Here is a 12,295-nt window from a genome sequence, read left to right on the forward strand (position 1 = left end):
AATTTTAACTTTACTTCGCCGCATACCTTATTTATTCGAATGTTTATTTTGACACATTTATAAGCCTCAATGTAGTTCGGAACAAAATAGCAAGAAATTATGGGCAGTGGTTATCTCTTTCAAACCGATTACGTTTCGAATGAACATCAGGTTTAGGTTTTACTTGCTTTATTTTGGTGTTACTTTAATTCCTTTATTTATGATCAGCGCCAAGTGACATTACAGTGCGGGAGATTATACATAAAAGAAAACATAACATAAACACCATCAGCCACGGAAACAAATCAAAATCGCATTAAAAAGCAATGACAAAACAGAAGAGAAAAAATCTCTCAGCCCCACAATACTGAAATGGTTATTATACAACATAAAAAAAAAACATCGTTGGACGGAATACATATTTACACATACCGACACTGTTTCTTTGAGCCTGGTGTGCCACGTTCGCAGCTCTATATGTGGTGCCATCTTGGAGCCCTCCACGCGAAATGACGGGGTTTTAACCGTACTTAAACCTGGCTATAACACGCGAATGCAATCCAAGCGGTTGATCGATGTTAAGACGCTCAGCTAGAAAACCAGAGTAGTAGTGTTCTTACCCGATCATTCGCAATCTGCTTCGATCGAACGGGAATTTTGTTACTTCATTTATGGAGGACTATGATTGCTGTGAGGCCGCTGTAGATATCTTCCAGTACTTTCCCATACGGCTCGTGTACACACTAATTTCGAGATGCCTATATGATTGCCTAGGCCTCTACTGAGTCAAGTATTTTTGTAATGAATGAATGCTATGTATAAGGGCTGGTTATATTCCGAGCTATATTTTTCAATCCCATGGTTGATGGTATGGGTATAATCGATTGTAGAGTACCCTTTCAGAGATCCTCCTTGGTCGTTGGTTTGGGTAAAGTCTAAGGTTTCCTGGTCCTATAGCGATTACCTTACTAAATACAGTCGGATAGTAAGCTCATTTGAAATATTTAAAGTCTTTAAAGTCCCCGTTCCTGTAAATTAAAATAATGTTAGCATTCCGCTAAGCTTGCGTCGATGACACTACGAATTGCATATACAGGATGGCCAGTTTTTCTTGCACGAATTCCCTCTACCTTCAATCAATCTGTGGTTACCTGATTCTCCCCATATGCTTTACCCGTTTCATTGTTTATAAAGCTTTCTTAATCTCATCCTTCGTCACTGCCTTTTCTGACTGCTTTTCACTAACGTCTATCTCATTATTGTCCTAACTGCTTCGGCTACTTCTCGGCTACTTTGACTATCCTGTCCATATTCGGGATTACATTGCCCGCCTTGCGCCTTAAAGCAAACATCTGAATTTTGCCTAAGCCAAATTTCCCTTCCTCTGCTTTAAGACTGCTCCTGTTCTTCAGAGCATGGTCAATTTTCCCAACTTTATTGTTCCATGTCGGCCGCTTCCAGCTTATTGATTAGCTCTGATGCCTCTGTCAGTCATATCTTGTCTGATGGGTTACAAGCTTTCAGACTTTGCCATTTATTATTGCAATCTTTCGTCTTCTTAGACAGTTTACCGCGGTTCTCTCTGACGAACTTACCACCTACTTCTACCACGCTCTCAGCAATGGCATGTCTGTAAATTATTGTTTTTTGCTTGTACGCTACGGTCATCTTCCTCAGTTCACTCGTTCAGTCGTGTCCGACTCTTCGTGACGCTATGGGCAATCCCCGCAGGGGGCACCTGTTAAAGCAGGTGTTTGTGTGTTTTGTGCGACACCACGGACCCCGAGCACCCACGCTTAGCCGTGCGTGGCATCGTCGTGTCTGGGGAAAAGGGGATCCTGGTGGTTGAGCCGATGCCGAGTGTTTGGACCTTTGAGGCCCCTCGGCGGAGGCAACACACCACTTTGGCCCACGCTTCCCATAGACGGCACCTCCAGGCTGACCCACCTGGGGGAAATCGGCAGTCGCCTTTTCCTATCCTCCCCCTCCATCTTTCGCTTTCCTATCGTCTGTCCTAAAGCTCTCCTGTCCTCTACTCTCTTCTTAGTTTTTCCCTTACTTCCCGGCGGCGAGGGTTAACCTTGTGTGGAGTAACCACCCTGTGTTGCACCATATTAGGTTATAGTTAGGATGTACAGCTGGCGTGGGCAGGGTGCTTGCTCAAGCTCCTGTCTCGTCCCCTTGTTGGACTCCATGGTGGGTGGCTGGCATCATAACCGAACAAAAATTGAATTACATGGCCTCTTTTATTTCTAAAACTGATCGCCCTCCCAGTAAGAGAGGGCGCACCGATGTGACAAGCAAGTTCTTTACGAAACATGTCAACAGCTTTCCCCGCTTCCATGTCGTGCACTCAGAACATGCAGAAAAAACTGCCCGTCAGATCTCGCCATTCCTAGTGACAAAGACGCTCACAGGTGCCATAGGTCAGGGCTACAAAATTAAGAAACTACCAAATGGTGACCTCCTCCTAGAAGTGCTGTATAACCATCAGAGTGAAAAGCTAACAACCGTTACGTCGTTCGGGGACATCCCTGTCTCAATCAGCCCCCACAGGTCACTCAATACAGTTCGTGGAGTCATTTCAGATAATGATCTCAAATACGTGACTGAGGAGGAATTACTAGAAGGACTAAGAGACCAAAATGTAACCAATGTCTATCGAATCAAAATTAGGAGAGACAATAACGAGATTCAGACTAAACACATTGTGCTAACATTTGCACTGAGCACCCTTCCTGACGCAGTTGAAGTAGGCTACCAAAAACTCAAGCTCAGACCGTACATTCCCAACCCACGCCGCTGCTATAATTGCCAAAGATATGGCCACAGCTCCCAGAGCTGCCGAGGCCGCCTCACCTGCGCAAAATGTGCCTCCAACGAACATAGCACAGACAACTGTAACACCGAAGCAAACGTTTGCGTAAACTGTGAAGGCAATCATCCAGCCTACTCACGATCTTGCCCTACATGGAAAAAGGAAAAAGAGATTGTAACCTTGAAAGTCACGGAGAATATTACTTTCGGAGAGGCAAGAAAGCGGCTTTCGTTGGTGCAGAATCCAACTTACTCTGTGATGACGCAACAGGGCGCAGCGTCATCGCAGACCTCGGCATCTGCCCAGGTCACGTCTAGTGACAGTGGTGCAGGGCCATCCGCGCCCCCTGTGGATGTAGCTAGTGCTACTCCACTACCCCCAAAACAGGTCATGCCGACCCCCAGGTCAGCAGGCCTAAAGGCCTTGCCCCAAGGGGCGAGGTCAAAAACAAATGTATCCGTGCCTTCTGCACGAAGGTCCAGCACATCTGAAGATGTGATGGACACATCGCCCCCCTCGCCTCCGCAGCAGCGGCGGCAAAGCTCTCTTGAGCGCAAAAGAAGGGACAAAGTCCCAATAACGGGTCCAAAAGACCCAACAACATAGATTTCCAACCCTATCCCCAACTAATCCACCACCATGGCATTTCTAGTTCACTGGAACTGTCGCGGGCTTTTACACAACTACACTGATATAACTGACATTTTAAATTCATTTTCTCCAGTTGCGTTGTGTCTCCAGGAGACCAATCTCGGACCACAGAACAAAAGCTTTCTTAAAAAATATCAAGTCTTCCGTTGTGACCGACAGAATTCAAGCAGGCTCTCCGGAGGCACTGCTATTGTGGTCCAAGGTGGCGTTGCGACACGAGGAATCAACCTTAAAACCTCAATTGAAGCTGTTGCAGTCACCGTGGTGCATTTTAAAACAATAACAATATGTTCTTTATACATCGAACCTCATTTCACTATCACACTTAATGATTTACAAGCAATCTTAATGCAACTACCGGAGCCATATATTTTAGTAGGGGATTTTAATGCTCATTCACCCTTTTGGGGAAGCGAAAAAACGGACGCCAGAGGTCGGATTTTAGAAGATTTTATTCTCAACAACAATGTTTGCCTCCTGAACACGGGCAAACACACTTACTGTTCTTCAAGCACTGGAAAAATGAGTTGCATTGATTTGTCCTTTTGTTCACCAAGTCTTTTCACTGATTTTAGATGGAATGTTATTGACAACCCTTATGGAAGCGATCATCTTCCCATCATTATCAGTCTAACATCGTCACCATTAATCACCTTTACTAAACCACGGCGTTGGAAACTGTATCTAGCCGACTGGGCACTCTTCCAAAAACATGCCGCTTTAGAAAAACTCTTTTCGGACAGCCTCGATGTCAACGAGCAAAATGAAAAGTTCACAGAATGTATCATTGCCGCTGCTCATTTAGCCATCCCCATGACTTCGGGAATAGTACGAAGGAATGGAAAGATATGGTATACAAAGGAATGTAGAGAGGCCAAAAAGAAGCAGAACAAAGCCTGGGGAATTTTTCGTCGATACCCTACACAGGAAAATCTAATTAAATATAAAAAGGCAAGGGCTAAGGCTCGAAATATTCGACGTGATGCTGAAAAAAGATCTTGGCAAGGTTATGTGTCTTCAATAAACAGTTCCGTCACAGCAAAGAAAATGTGGGAGCAAGTCCGCAAACTCGATGGCAAATTCTCTCCTTTTGCAGTTCCTTTCCTTACACCCCCTGATGCACAAACAAGTATACTCGAGCAGGCTGACCTATTGGGAGAGCACTTCTCTCATGTTTCTAGTTCCCTACATTACACAGACTCCTTCTTAAAGTATAAAAACACGGCAGAAAAACAGAGACTTCCTACAAATGGTTATACCAACGAGCCCTACAATAACTTAATTACAGTTCAGGAACTCCATAGAGTATTAACTAATGGCAAGAAAACTGCACCAGGCCCCGATGAGATACACTATGAAATGCTAGCCCATCTGACCGAACCTGCAGTAGAAGCACTCCTGAAATTTTTTAACAAAATCTGGGTGTCAGGCAAAATGCCTGATGCTTGGAAGAAGGCTGTCATTGTACCATTCCTGAAGCCTGGAAAACTGCCAAACTCTCCTACTAGTTACAGGCCAATAGCCCTAACTAGTTGCCTTGCCAAATCATTCGAAAGCATAGTCAATACCAGGTTAATGTTCATTCTTGAAGCTCGTGAACTCCTTGATACCCACCAGTGCGGCTTCAGAAGAGCTTGTTCAACACTGGATCATCTAGTTCGGCTTGAAAACACAGTCCGAGAAGCCTTCATACATAAACAGCACTGTCTTGCAGTTTTCTTTGATATGGAAAAAGCGTACGACACCACCTGGCGATTTGGGATACTTCGCGATCTGGCAGATCTAGGAATCCGCGGCAGAATGTTGAACTGCTTAAAAGATTTTTTGTCCGACCGCTCGTTCCAAGTACGCCTCGGTTCTACACTCTCGAGGAACTTTACACAAGAGAACGGAGTACCGCAAGGATGCATATTAAGTACTACACTTTTCATTGTAAAAACGAATTCCATAGCCAAAGTAATCCCACAGTCTGTTATGTACTCACTTTATGTTGACGACCTACAAATCGCATGCACATCATTCAGCCTATCGACGTGTGAACGACAGATACAACTAGCATTAAAGAAACTGAGTAATTGGGCAGATAAAAATGGATTTAGGTTCTCGCCTCAGAAAACAGTTGCCGTTCTTTTCTCTCTGAGGAGAGGCCTGCAGCTCAATCCCACCCTGCACCTAAATGAAACCATACTCCCGATAAAGCAAGAACACAAATTTTTAGGACTAACGTTTGACAAGAAGCTCACATTCCTCCCACACATAAACAGCCTGAAAGTCAAAGCCTCTCGAGCTCTCAACATCCTTAAAGTACTCTCAAGGAGACACTGGGGCTCTGATAGGACATGTCTTCTCCATATCTATCGCTCAGTGGTACGCTCCTGTTTAGATTACGGGTGCGTGGTCTATGGGTCAGCAAGACCGTCATACCTTAAACGGCTGGACCCAGTGCATAACCTGGGTCTGCGTCTTTCGACCGGTGCATACAGGACATCGCCGGTGACAAGTCTGTATGTAGAAGCAAACGAACCGCCACTAAAATACAGGAGGGCAATGCTTACACTTTCATACGTTCTGAAAATCCGCTCGTTACCGAAACATATTTGTTACTCCATACTTACAAACTGCCCCTCAAGAACACTGTACATCAATAAACCTCGATCCATCAGACCTCTCATACTCCGTTTTGAAGAGCAGTGCCGGGAACTACACTTGTTGGATGCACTTCCTGATATTGCACGGAGACCTGACCCACTGCCACCTTGGTACAACTTCACTGCTGTGTGTGACTTCACATTAACTCAATTTCGCAAATCACAAACACCGCATGAACACATTATACAAGAGTTCTTGGCATTAAATGAGAAATACAGTGATCACAAGGCATTCTATACAGATGGTTCAAAGACAATATTTCATGTAGGCAGTGCAGTAATAGAAGACAAACAGGAAACAACAGTAAGGTTGCCACAGTGTGCCTCAATATTTACTGCCGAATGCTACGCCTTATCCCTAGCAATAGATCAAATAGTCAACAAAAACATCAAAAACAGTATCATCTATACAGACTCTCTGAGCGTACTCACATCACTACATCAAAAAAATGCTACAGAACCTTTAGTAGGGGACATAGTCCATCATGTAGTGATAGCAAAAACACAAGGACTTAATATCAAATTTTGCTGGGTGCCAAGCCACGTAGGAATCAGCGGTAATGAGAGGGCTGATGCATGTGCCGCGGCCGCCTCCATTGCTCAAGTACAGAAGGTGAAAATTCCACATAATGATGCCATAAAATTCATACAAAGAACACTGAGACAAAAGTGGCAGGCTGCATGGGATGGCGAAGTTAATAACAAGCTACACCTAGTAAAGCCAGTTATAAAAGAATGGAAAACATGCAGCCATCAAGAACGTTTTATTGAAGTAATCTTATGCCGTCTTCGCATCGGACACACCCACTTGACTCATAACTTCATCCTAGCAAAGAAAGACAAACCCATTTGTGAACACTGCAGAGAGGTGGTCACCATAAACCACATCCTAATATCCTGTATAAAACTCGATCAACTTAGAAAAAAGCATTTCCCACAGTTCTATGACAACTACATTCCCCTACATCCTAGCTTACTATTAGGAGAAAATTCACTGGTTAAAACGTCTTCTCTCATTGATTTCTTAAAAGATGCCAACATCCTAAACCTACTCTAGTATATTAAAATAATCGCTCGTTTCCTTTCACCAAACAGATGCGCAAACCCCGAGTTTGGCGCATGATGGCCTTAGCTGCCTATGTGCCACAAAACACAACACAACACACAACGCTATGGGCAATGTCACGCCACGCTTTCCGGTCTCTCACTATCTTCCTAACATCACATAACTTCATCTGCAGTGCCTCGAGGATGCCATCTGACCATCGCGTTCGCTGCCTACCCCTTCTTCGGCGACCCTCAACTTTTCCTAACATCAAATCTTTTTCCAGCGACTTCTCTCTTCTCATCACATGACCAAAGTGGCTGAGCTTTAACTTTAGAATTTGACCCTCCAATGAGAAGTAAGGGTTTATGGTTGACAATATCGACTGATTTGATCTTCTGGCAGTCCAATGAACTCTCAAGAGTCTTCGCCAGCACCACAATTCAAACGCGTCAATTCTTCGGCGGTCAGCCTTTTTCACAGTCCAACTCTCGCATCCATACATCACAACTGGAAAGACCATAGCACGAGTTATACGGATCTTGGTTGGCAGACTAATGTCTCTGCTCTTTACTAGGCGGTCAAGGCTAACCATTGCTCTCTTTCCCAGAAGCAGGCGTCTCCTAATTTCATGGCTGCAGTCTCCTTCCGAGGTAATCTTGGAGCCCAAGAACAGAAAATCTGTCACAGCTTCCACTTCTCCATTGATGCTCCAGGACTTGATAGGGCAAGACGCCATGATCTTTGTCTTTTTAATGTTCAGTTTAAGCCCAAACTTCTCACTCTTCTTGTACGCGCATCAGAAGTCTCTTGAGTTCCACTTAACTTTCTGCCATTAAAGTGGTATCATCCGCATATCCAAGGTTGTTGATACGTTTTCCAGCAATCTTCACTCCAGCTGAAGACTCGTCCAGACCGGCCTTCCTCATGATGCACTCTGCATATAGGTTAAATAGGCAGGGCGACAGTATGCAGCCTTGCCTCACTCCTTTCTCGATCGGAAACCAATCAGTAAGACCATGCCCAGTTCTGACTGTGGCCTCTTGCTCTTCATACATGTTCCTGAGGAGACAGATGAGGTGAATTGCAACTCCCATCTCTTGAAGAGCTTGCCACAACCTGCTGTGATCTACGCAGTCAAGCGCTTTCGCATAGTCAATAAAGCAGAAGTAGATGGGTTTCTGGAATTCTCTTGCGTTTTTCATGATCCAGCGAAGGTTGGCAATTTGGTCTCTAGTTCTTCTGCCCTTGCGAAACAAAGCTTGCACGTCCGGAAGCTCCCGATCCACATACTGCTGCAGCCTACCTTGGAGGAATTTCAACATCACCTTGCTAGCTTGCGAAATAAGCGCGATCGTGCGGTAGTTGGAACAATCTTTGGCACTGCCTTTCTTTGGAATGGGGATGTAAACTGACCTCCTCCAATCCTGTGGCCACTGCAGGGTTGTCCAAATCTTCTGACATAATGTATGCAGAATGTTAACAGCGTCATGGTTGAGGTTTTGAAGCAACTCAGCTGGAATGACATCAATTCCGCTAGCTTTGTTCTTAGCAAGGCTGGCTAAGGCCCATTCAACTTCACTCTTCATGATGCCCGGCTCGAGATCAGTAATCACAACCGTCTTATGTTGGGTTCGCACATTCGGGTCCTTCTTGTACAGTTCATCTGTGCATTCCTGCCACCTCTTCTTTATCTCTGCGGCTTCAATGAGGTCCTTGCCTCGTTTGTCCTTTATCACGCCCAGCTTAGCACAGAAGCTTCCTTTGATATCTTTGATTGTATTATACAGAGCTCTTGTGTTCCTTAATTGGCTATTGTCCTCAACTGCTTGGCGCTGAATGTTCAGGAAGGCATTATTATCTCTCCTTGCTATTTTCTGAAAATCCGCACTGAGATCCTTGTATCTTTCTCTTTCCGCCATAACGTTTACCATCCTGCTTTCCTTAGCTATTTGCAAAGCCTCTTCAGATAACCAGTTTGCTTTCTTGCATTTCTTTTGCTTTGGAACTACCTTAGTAGCAACTTCTTGTATTATATCACGAACATCAGTCCACATCTCTTTGGGCTCTCTGTCTTCTAGATCTATTTATTGAAATCGATTCCTCACTTCCACAGCATATTCTAATGGAATTTGATCCAGATCATAACTGAAAGGCCTTCTAGTTTTCTGCGTTTTCCTCAATCGAAGCTTAATTTTGGCAACAAGAAGCTGATGATCGGTGCCACAATCGGCCCCAGGCCTTGTTTTTACTGCTTGTATAGCGTTTCTTCATCTCTGCCGGCAAAGAATATAATCGATCTGATTCCTGTACAGACCGTCCGGTGAAGTCCATGTGTACAGGCGCCTCTTTTGCGGTTGAAAATGAGTATTCGCTATGGTCAGGTTGTTTTCTTGACAAAACTCTACTAGCCTCTGCCCAGCTTCATTTGGCTCGCCAAGACCGAACTTGCCTATAATTCGGGATATTTCTTCACTCCCGACCTTAGCATTCCAGTCTCCTATGAGAAAAACGATGTCTGATGATGGGGTGCGGTCTAAAAGGCATTGTAGGTCCGCATAAAATCTCTCAACGTCAGCTTCAGCAGTAATGGTCGGTGCATAGACTTGGATAACTGTTATGTTGAAAGGGTGACCTTGGATCCGAAGTGAAATTGTTCGGTAGTTTTTGGGGTTGTACCCTAGCACTGCTTTGCCCATTCTTCTGTTTACTATGAGAGCGACCCCATTCCTTCTCTTGGATTCGTGCCCACAATAAAGGACATAATGGTCGCCGGAGTTAAATTATCCCATTCCGGTCCACTTGAGCTCTCTGATACCCAAGATATCAATAGTTCAATCTGTCCATTTCTCGCTTGACGACATCCAGTTTACCTTGTGTCATAGATCTTACATTCCATGTTGCTATGTGTAATATCTCCTTGCAACATCGGACTTTCCGGTCGCATCCCGACACATCCACAACTGAGCGTCCTTTTGGCTTTAGCCCAGCCGCTTCATTCGTCCTGGAGCTACTAGGAATAGCCCTTTGTTCATCCCCAGTAACATGTGGGACGCCTTCCAACCTGGGGGCTCATCTTCCGTCGCCATATCATTAATGGTATTGTGGCTGGCCGTAGGGGTTTCTTGGCAGGAAATACTGGAGTGGGTTGCCATTGCCTTCTCCAGTGAATCACATTTTGTCAGAACTCTCTGCCGTGACCTATCTATCTTGGGTGGCGCTACACAGCAGAGCTCCCGACTTCATCGACTTTCGCAAGCCCTTCCGCCACGACAAGGCCATGATCCATGAAGGGGACATCTTCCTCAATTAAAGCTAAATATTTATTCTACAGCGAGGTGCTCATTTCTCCTGTCCTCTTCCTCAACGCTAATTCTTTGATGGACTTCTTTCTTACAACTCCGTTCCGTTCCATTTTCCGATCTAGACTAATTCGAGACATTACCATCATGTGGTCACTGCATCGCACCTTCCTGTTGACCTCTACATCCTTCATAATGCCGGGGTTTGAACACATGATGAAGTCAGTTTCATTGTTGTGCTCTCCGTTAGGGCTTTTACATGTCTACTTCCGTTTTTCCGCTCGCTAAGAAGGTATTCATGATTCTTAAGTTATTGCGCTCTGCATGCTCAATGAGTATCTCGCCCATGCTATTCCTAGAGCCATTGCTATAGTCACCCCACTGCCACGTCTCCAGCCTACGGTTCCCCGTCCTTAGCATTAAAACACTCATAAGCAGAGTATAAAGCGTCTTTACTTCCGCATTACCAATTCTACATCTTCGTAGAAGCTTTCGACTGGCTGACCATATGACTACATGTTTTCGTGTATGCCTTTACAACCTTCAGTTTATACCACTTATTAAGCTTAATTGTGATGCTTTCCACCCTCTGATCATTGCTATATGGTTCCTCTTACCAGTTATATCCTTATTATTGACAACAAACCCTACCCCTAATGTTCTCGCCTCTCCAGTAAACCTCGATAAAACATATCCGCTCTTCAATATAGTATATGACTCATTTGGCCTCCTAACCTCACTAAGCTATATCACATCTCATTTCACACCCTATAATTGATCTGACAGCCCTGCTAAACTAGCCTCACTAGCTAAGACTTTAGCGTTAAACGTTGCCAGGGTCTGTTTCCAATGGCGGCCTGCCCGAAGCCAGATATTCTTAGAGCCCTTTGCAGTGTTACAGGTCTGACAGCCGCCGTGGTAAGTTGCTTTGCAGCCGCTGGGGAGTGAAGGCTAGGGGTTTGTTAGAGAATTCATAGTAGGTTGTTCCCAATTATTACACCAAGGTGGCCATATCCTGTTCTGGTGAGGGAAGGCGTCTCCGTAGGTTGTCATCGGATAGGTCGCACCCCAAACTTGTTTATGCAAATACATCGACACACGGATAATTTTTAAGTCCGGCTAGGAATTGCGCGGCACCGGATTTGAATTATGATCATCTTTAAAGCGAGGCTGGGGTTCTACCTCTACGCCATCGCTGCTATCAAGGAAGATCAAGCCTACCAAAAAGAACAAAAGAACAAGGCAAAAGGCAAAAGAACAAGCCCACCGAGAGAGGATGTCACATATTCGTTGCTGTGGTATAGCAACAAAATATATAAAAATTTGAAAACCTATTGCTCACAGTTTGTACAAATTTGCTGAGTAGCTACATCCGACTTTTGCGTGTTCCTGCATTCCTCGTGACCGCTCTTAGTCTTGAGTCGTTCTATAGAATAATGGGTAACATACGTTTCCTGAATATCTTTGACAATTCCGCTAGATTAATTTTGACATTGGGATTGGGGAATTTTATATTTGTGAGGTTCCTACCAGGATATTTTACCTTCGGATGGAGCTATATTTCCCTGTACACGAGTTGCGCACTCAATAAATGCCTATAGGAGTATATCATTTTTTGCTTCAGTTCTAAAATCGGCGCCTTTGTTGCAGCCCAATAGATATCTTATAGCGAGGCCACCACCGTGTATTCCGTGCTCTTACTGCTGAATTGTTGATTGACTTTGTTTATTTTATAAATTCGGTTACCTCTTCAAGTCCATCATTTCGAAACCTTACTAATCAATGGTCTTCACACCACACCTTTCCAAGAACGTACACATCTGCACTATTCCATGCTTAGCACACATTGTGA

General features: G+C 44.5%; 2 protein-coding genes across 3 annotated transcripts in view; one reads left to right on the top strand and one right to left on the bottom strand.

The window, feature by feature from the left end:
- LOC146181132 (uncharacterized) overlaps positions 1–12,295 on the bottom strand; it is a 71,212-nt gene that overhangs the window by 8,062 nt on the left and 50,855 nt on the right. The gene's annotated exons all lie outside the window — the stretch shown is intronic.
- On the top strand, positions 1,719–3,403 carry LOC146181133 (uncharacterized). Its single transcript, XM_084576271.1, has one exon. It carries the CDS (start codon positions 2,216–2,218, stop codon positions 3,401–3,403), a length of 1,188 nt encoding a protein of 395 aa, XP_084432397.1. The 5' UTR covers positions 1,719–2,215.

Source organism: Amblyomma maculatum, chromosome 8 (assembly GCF_055883805.1).
Source record: "Amblyomma maculatum isolate TAMU_Amacu chromosome 8, ASM5588380v1, whole genome shotgun sequence".
In the NCBI taxonomy this organism is placed as follows: Eukaryota; Metazoa; Arthropoda; class Arachnida; order Ixodida; family Ixodidae; genus Amblyomma; species Amblyomma maculatum.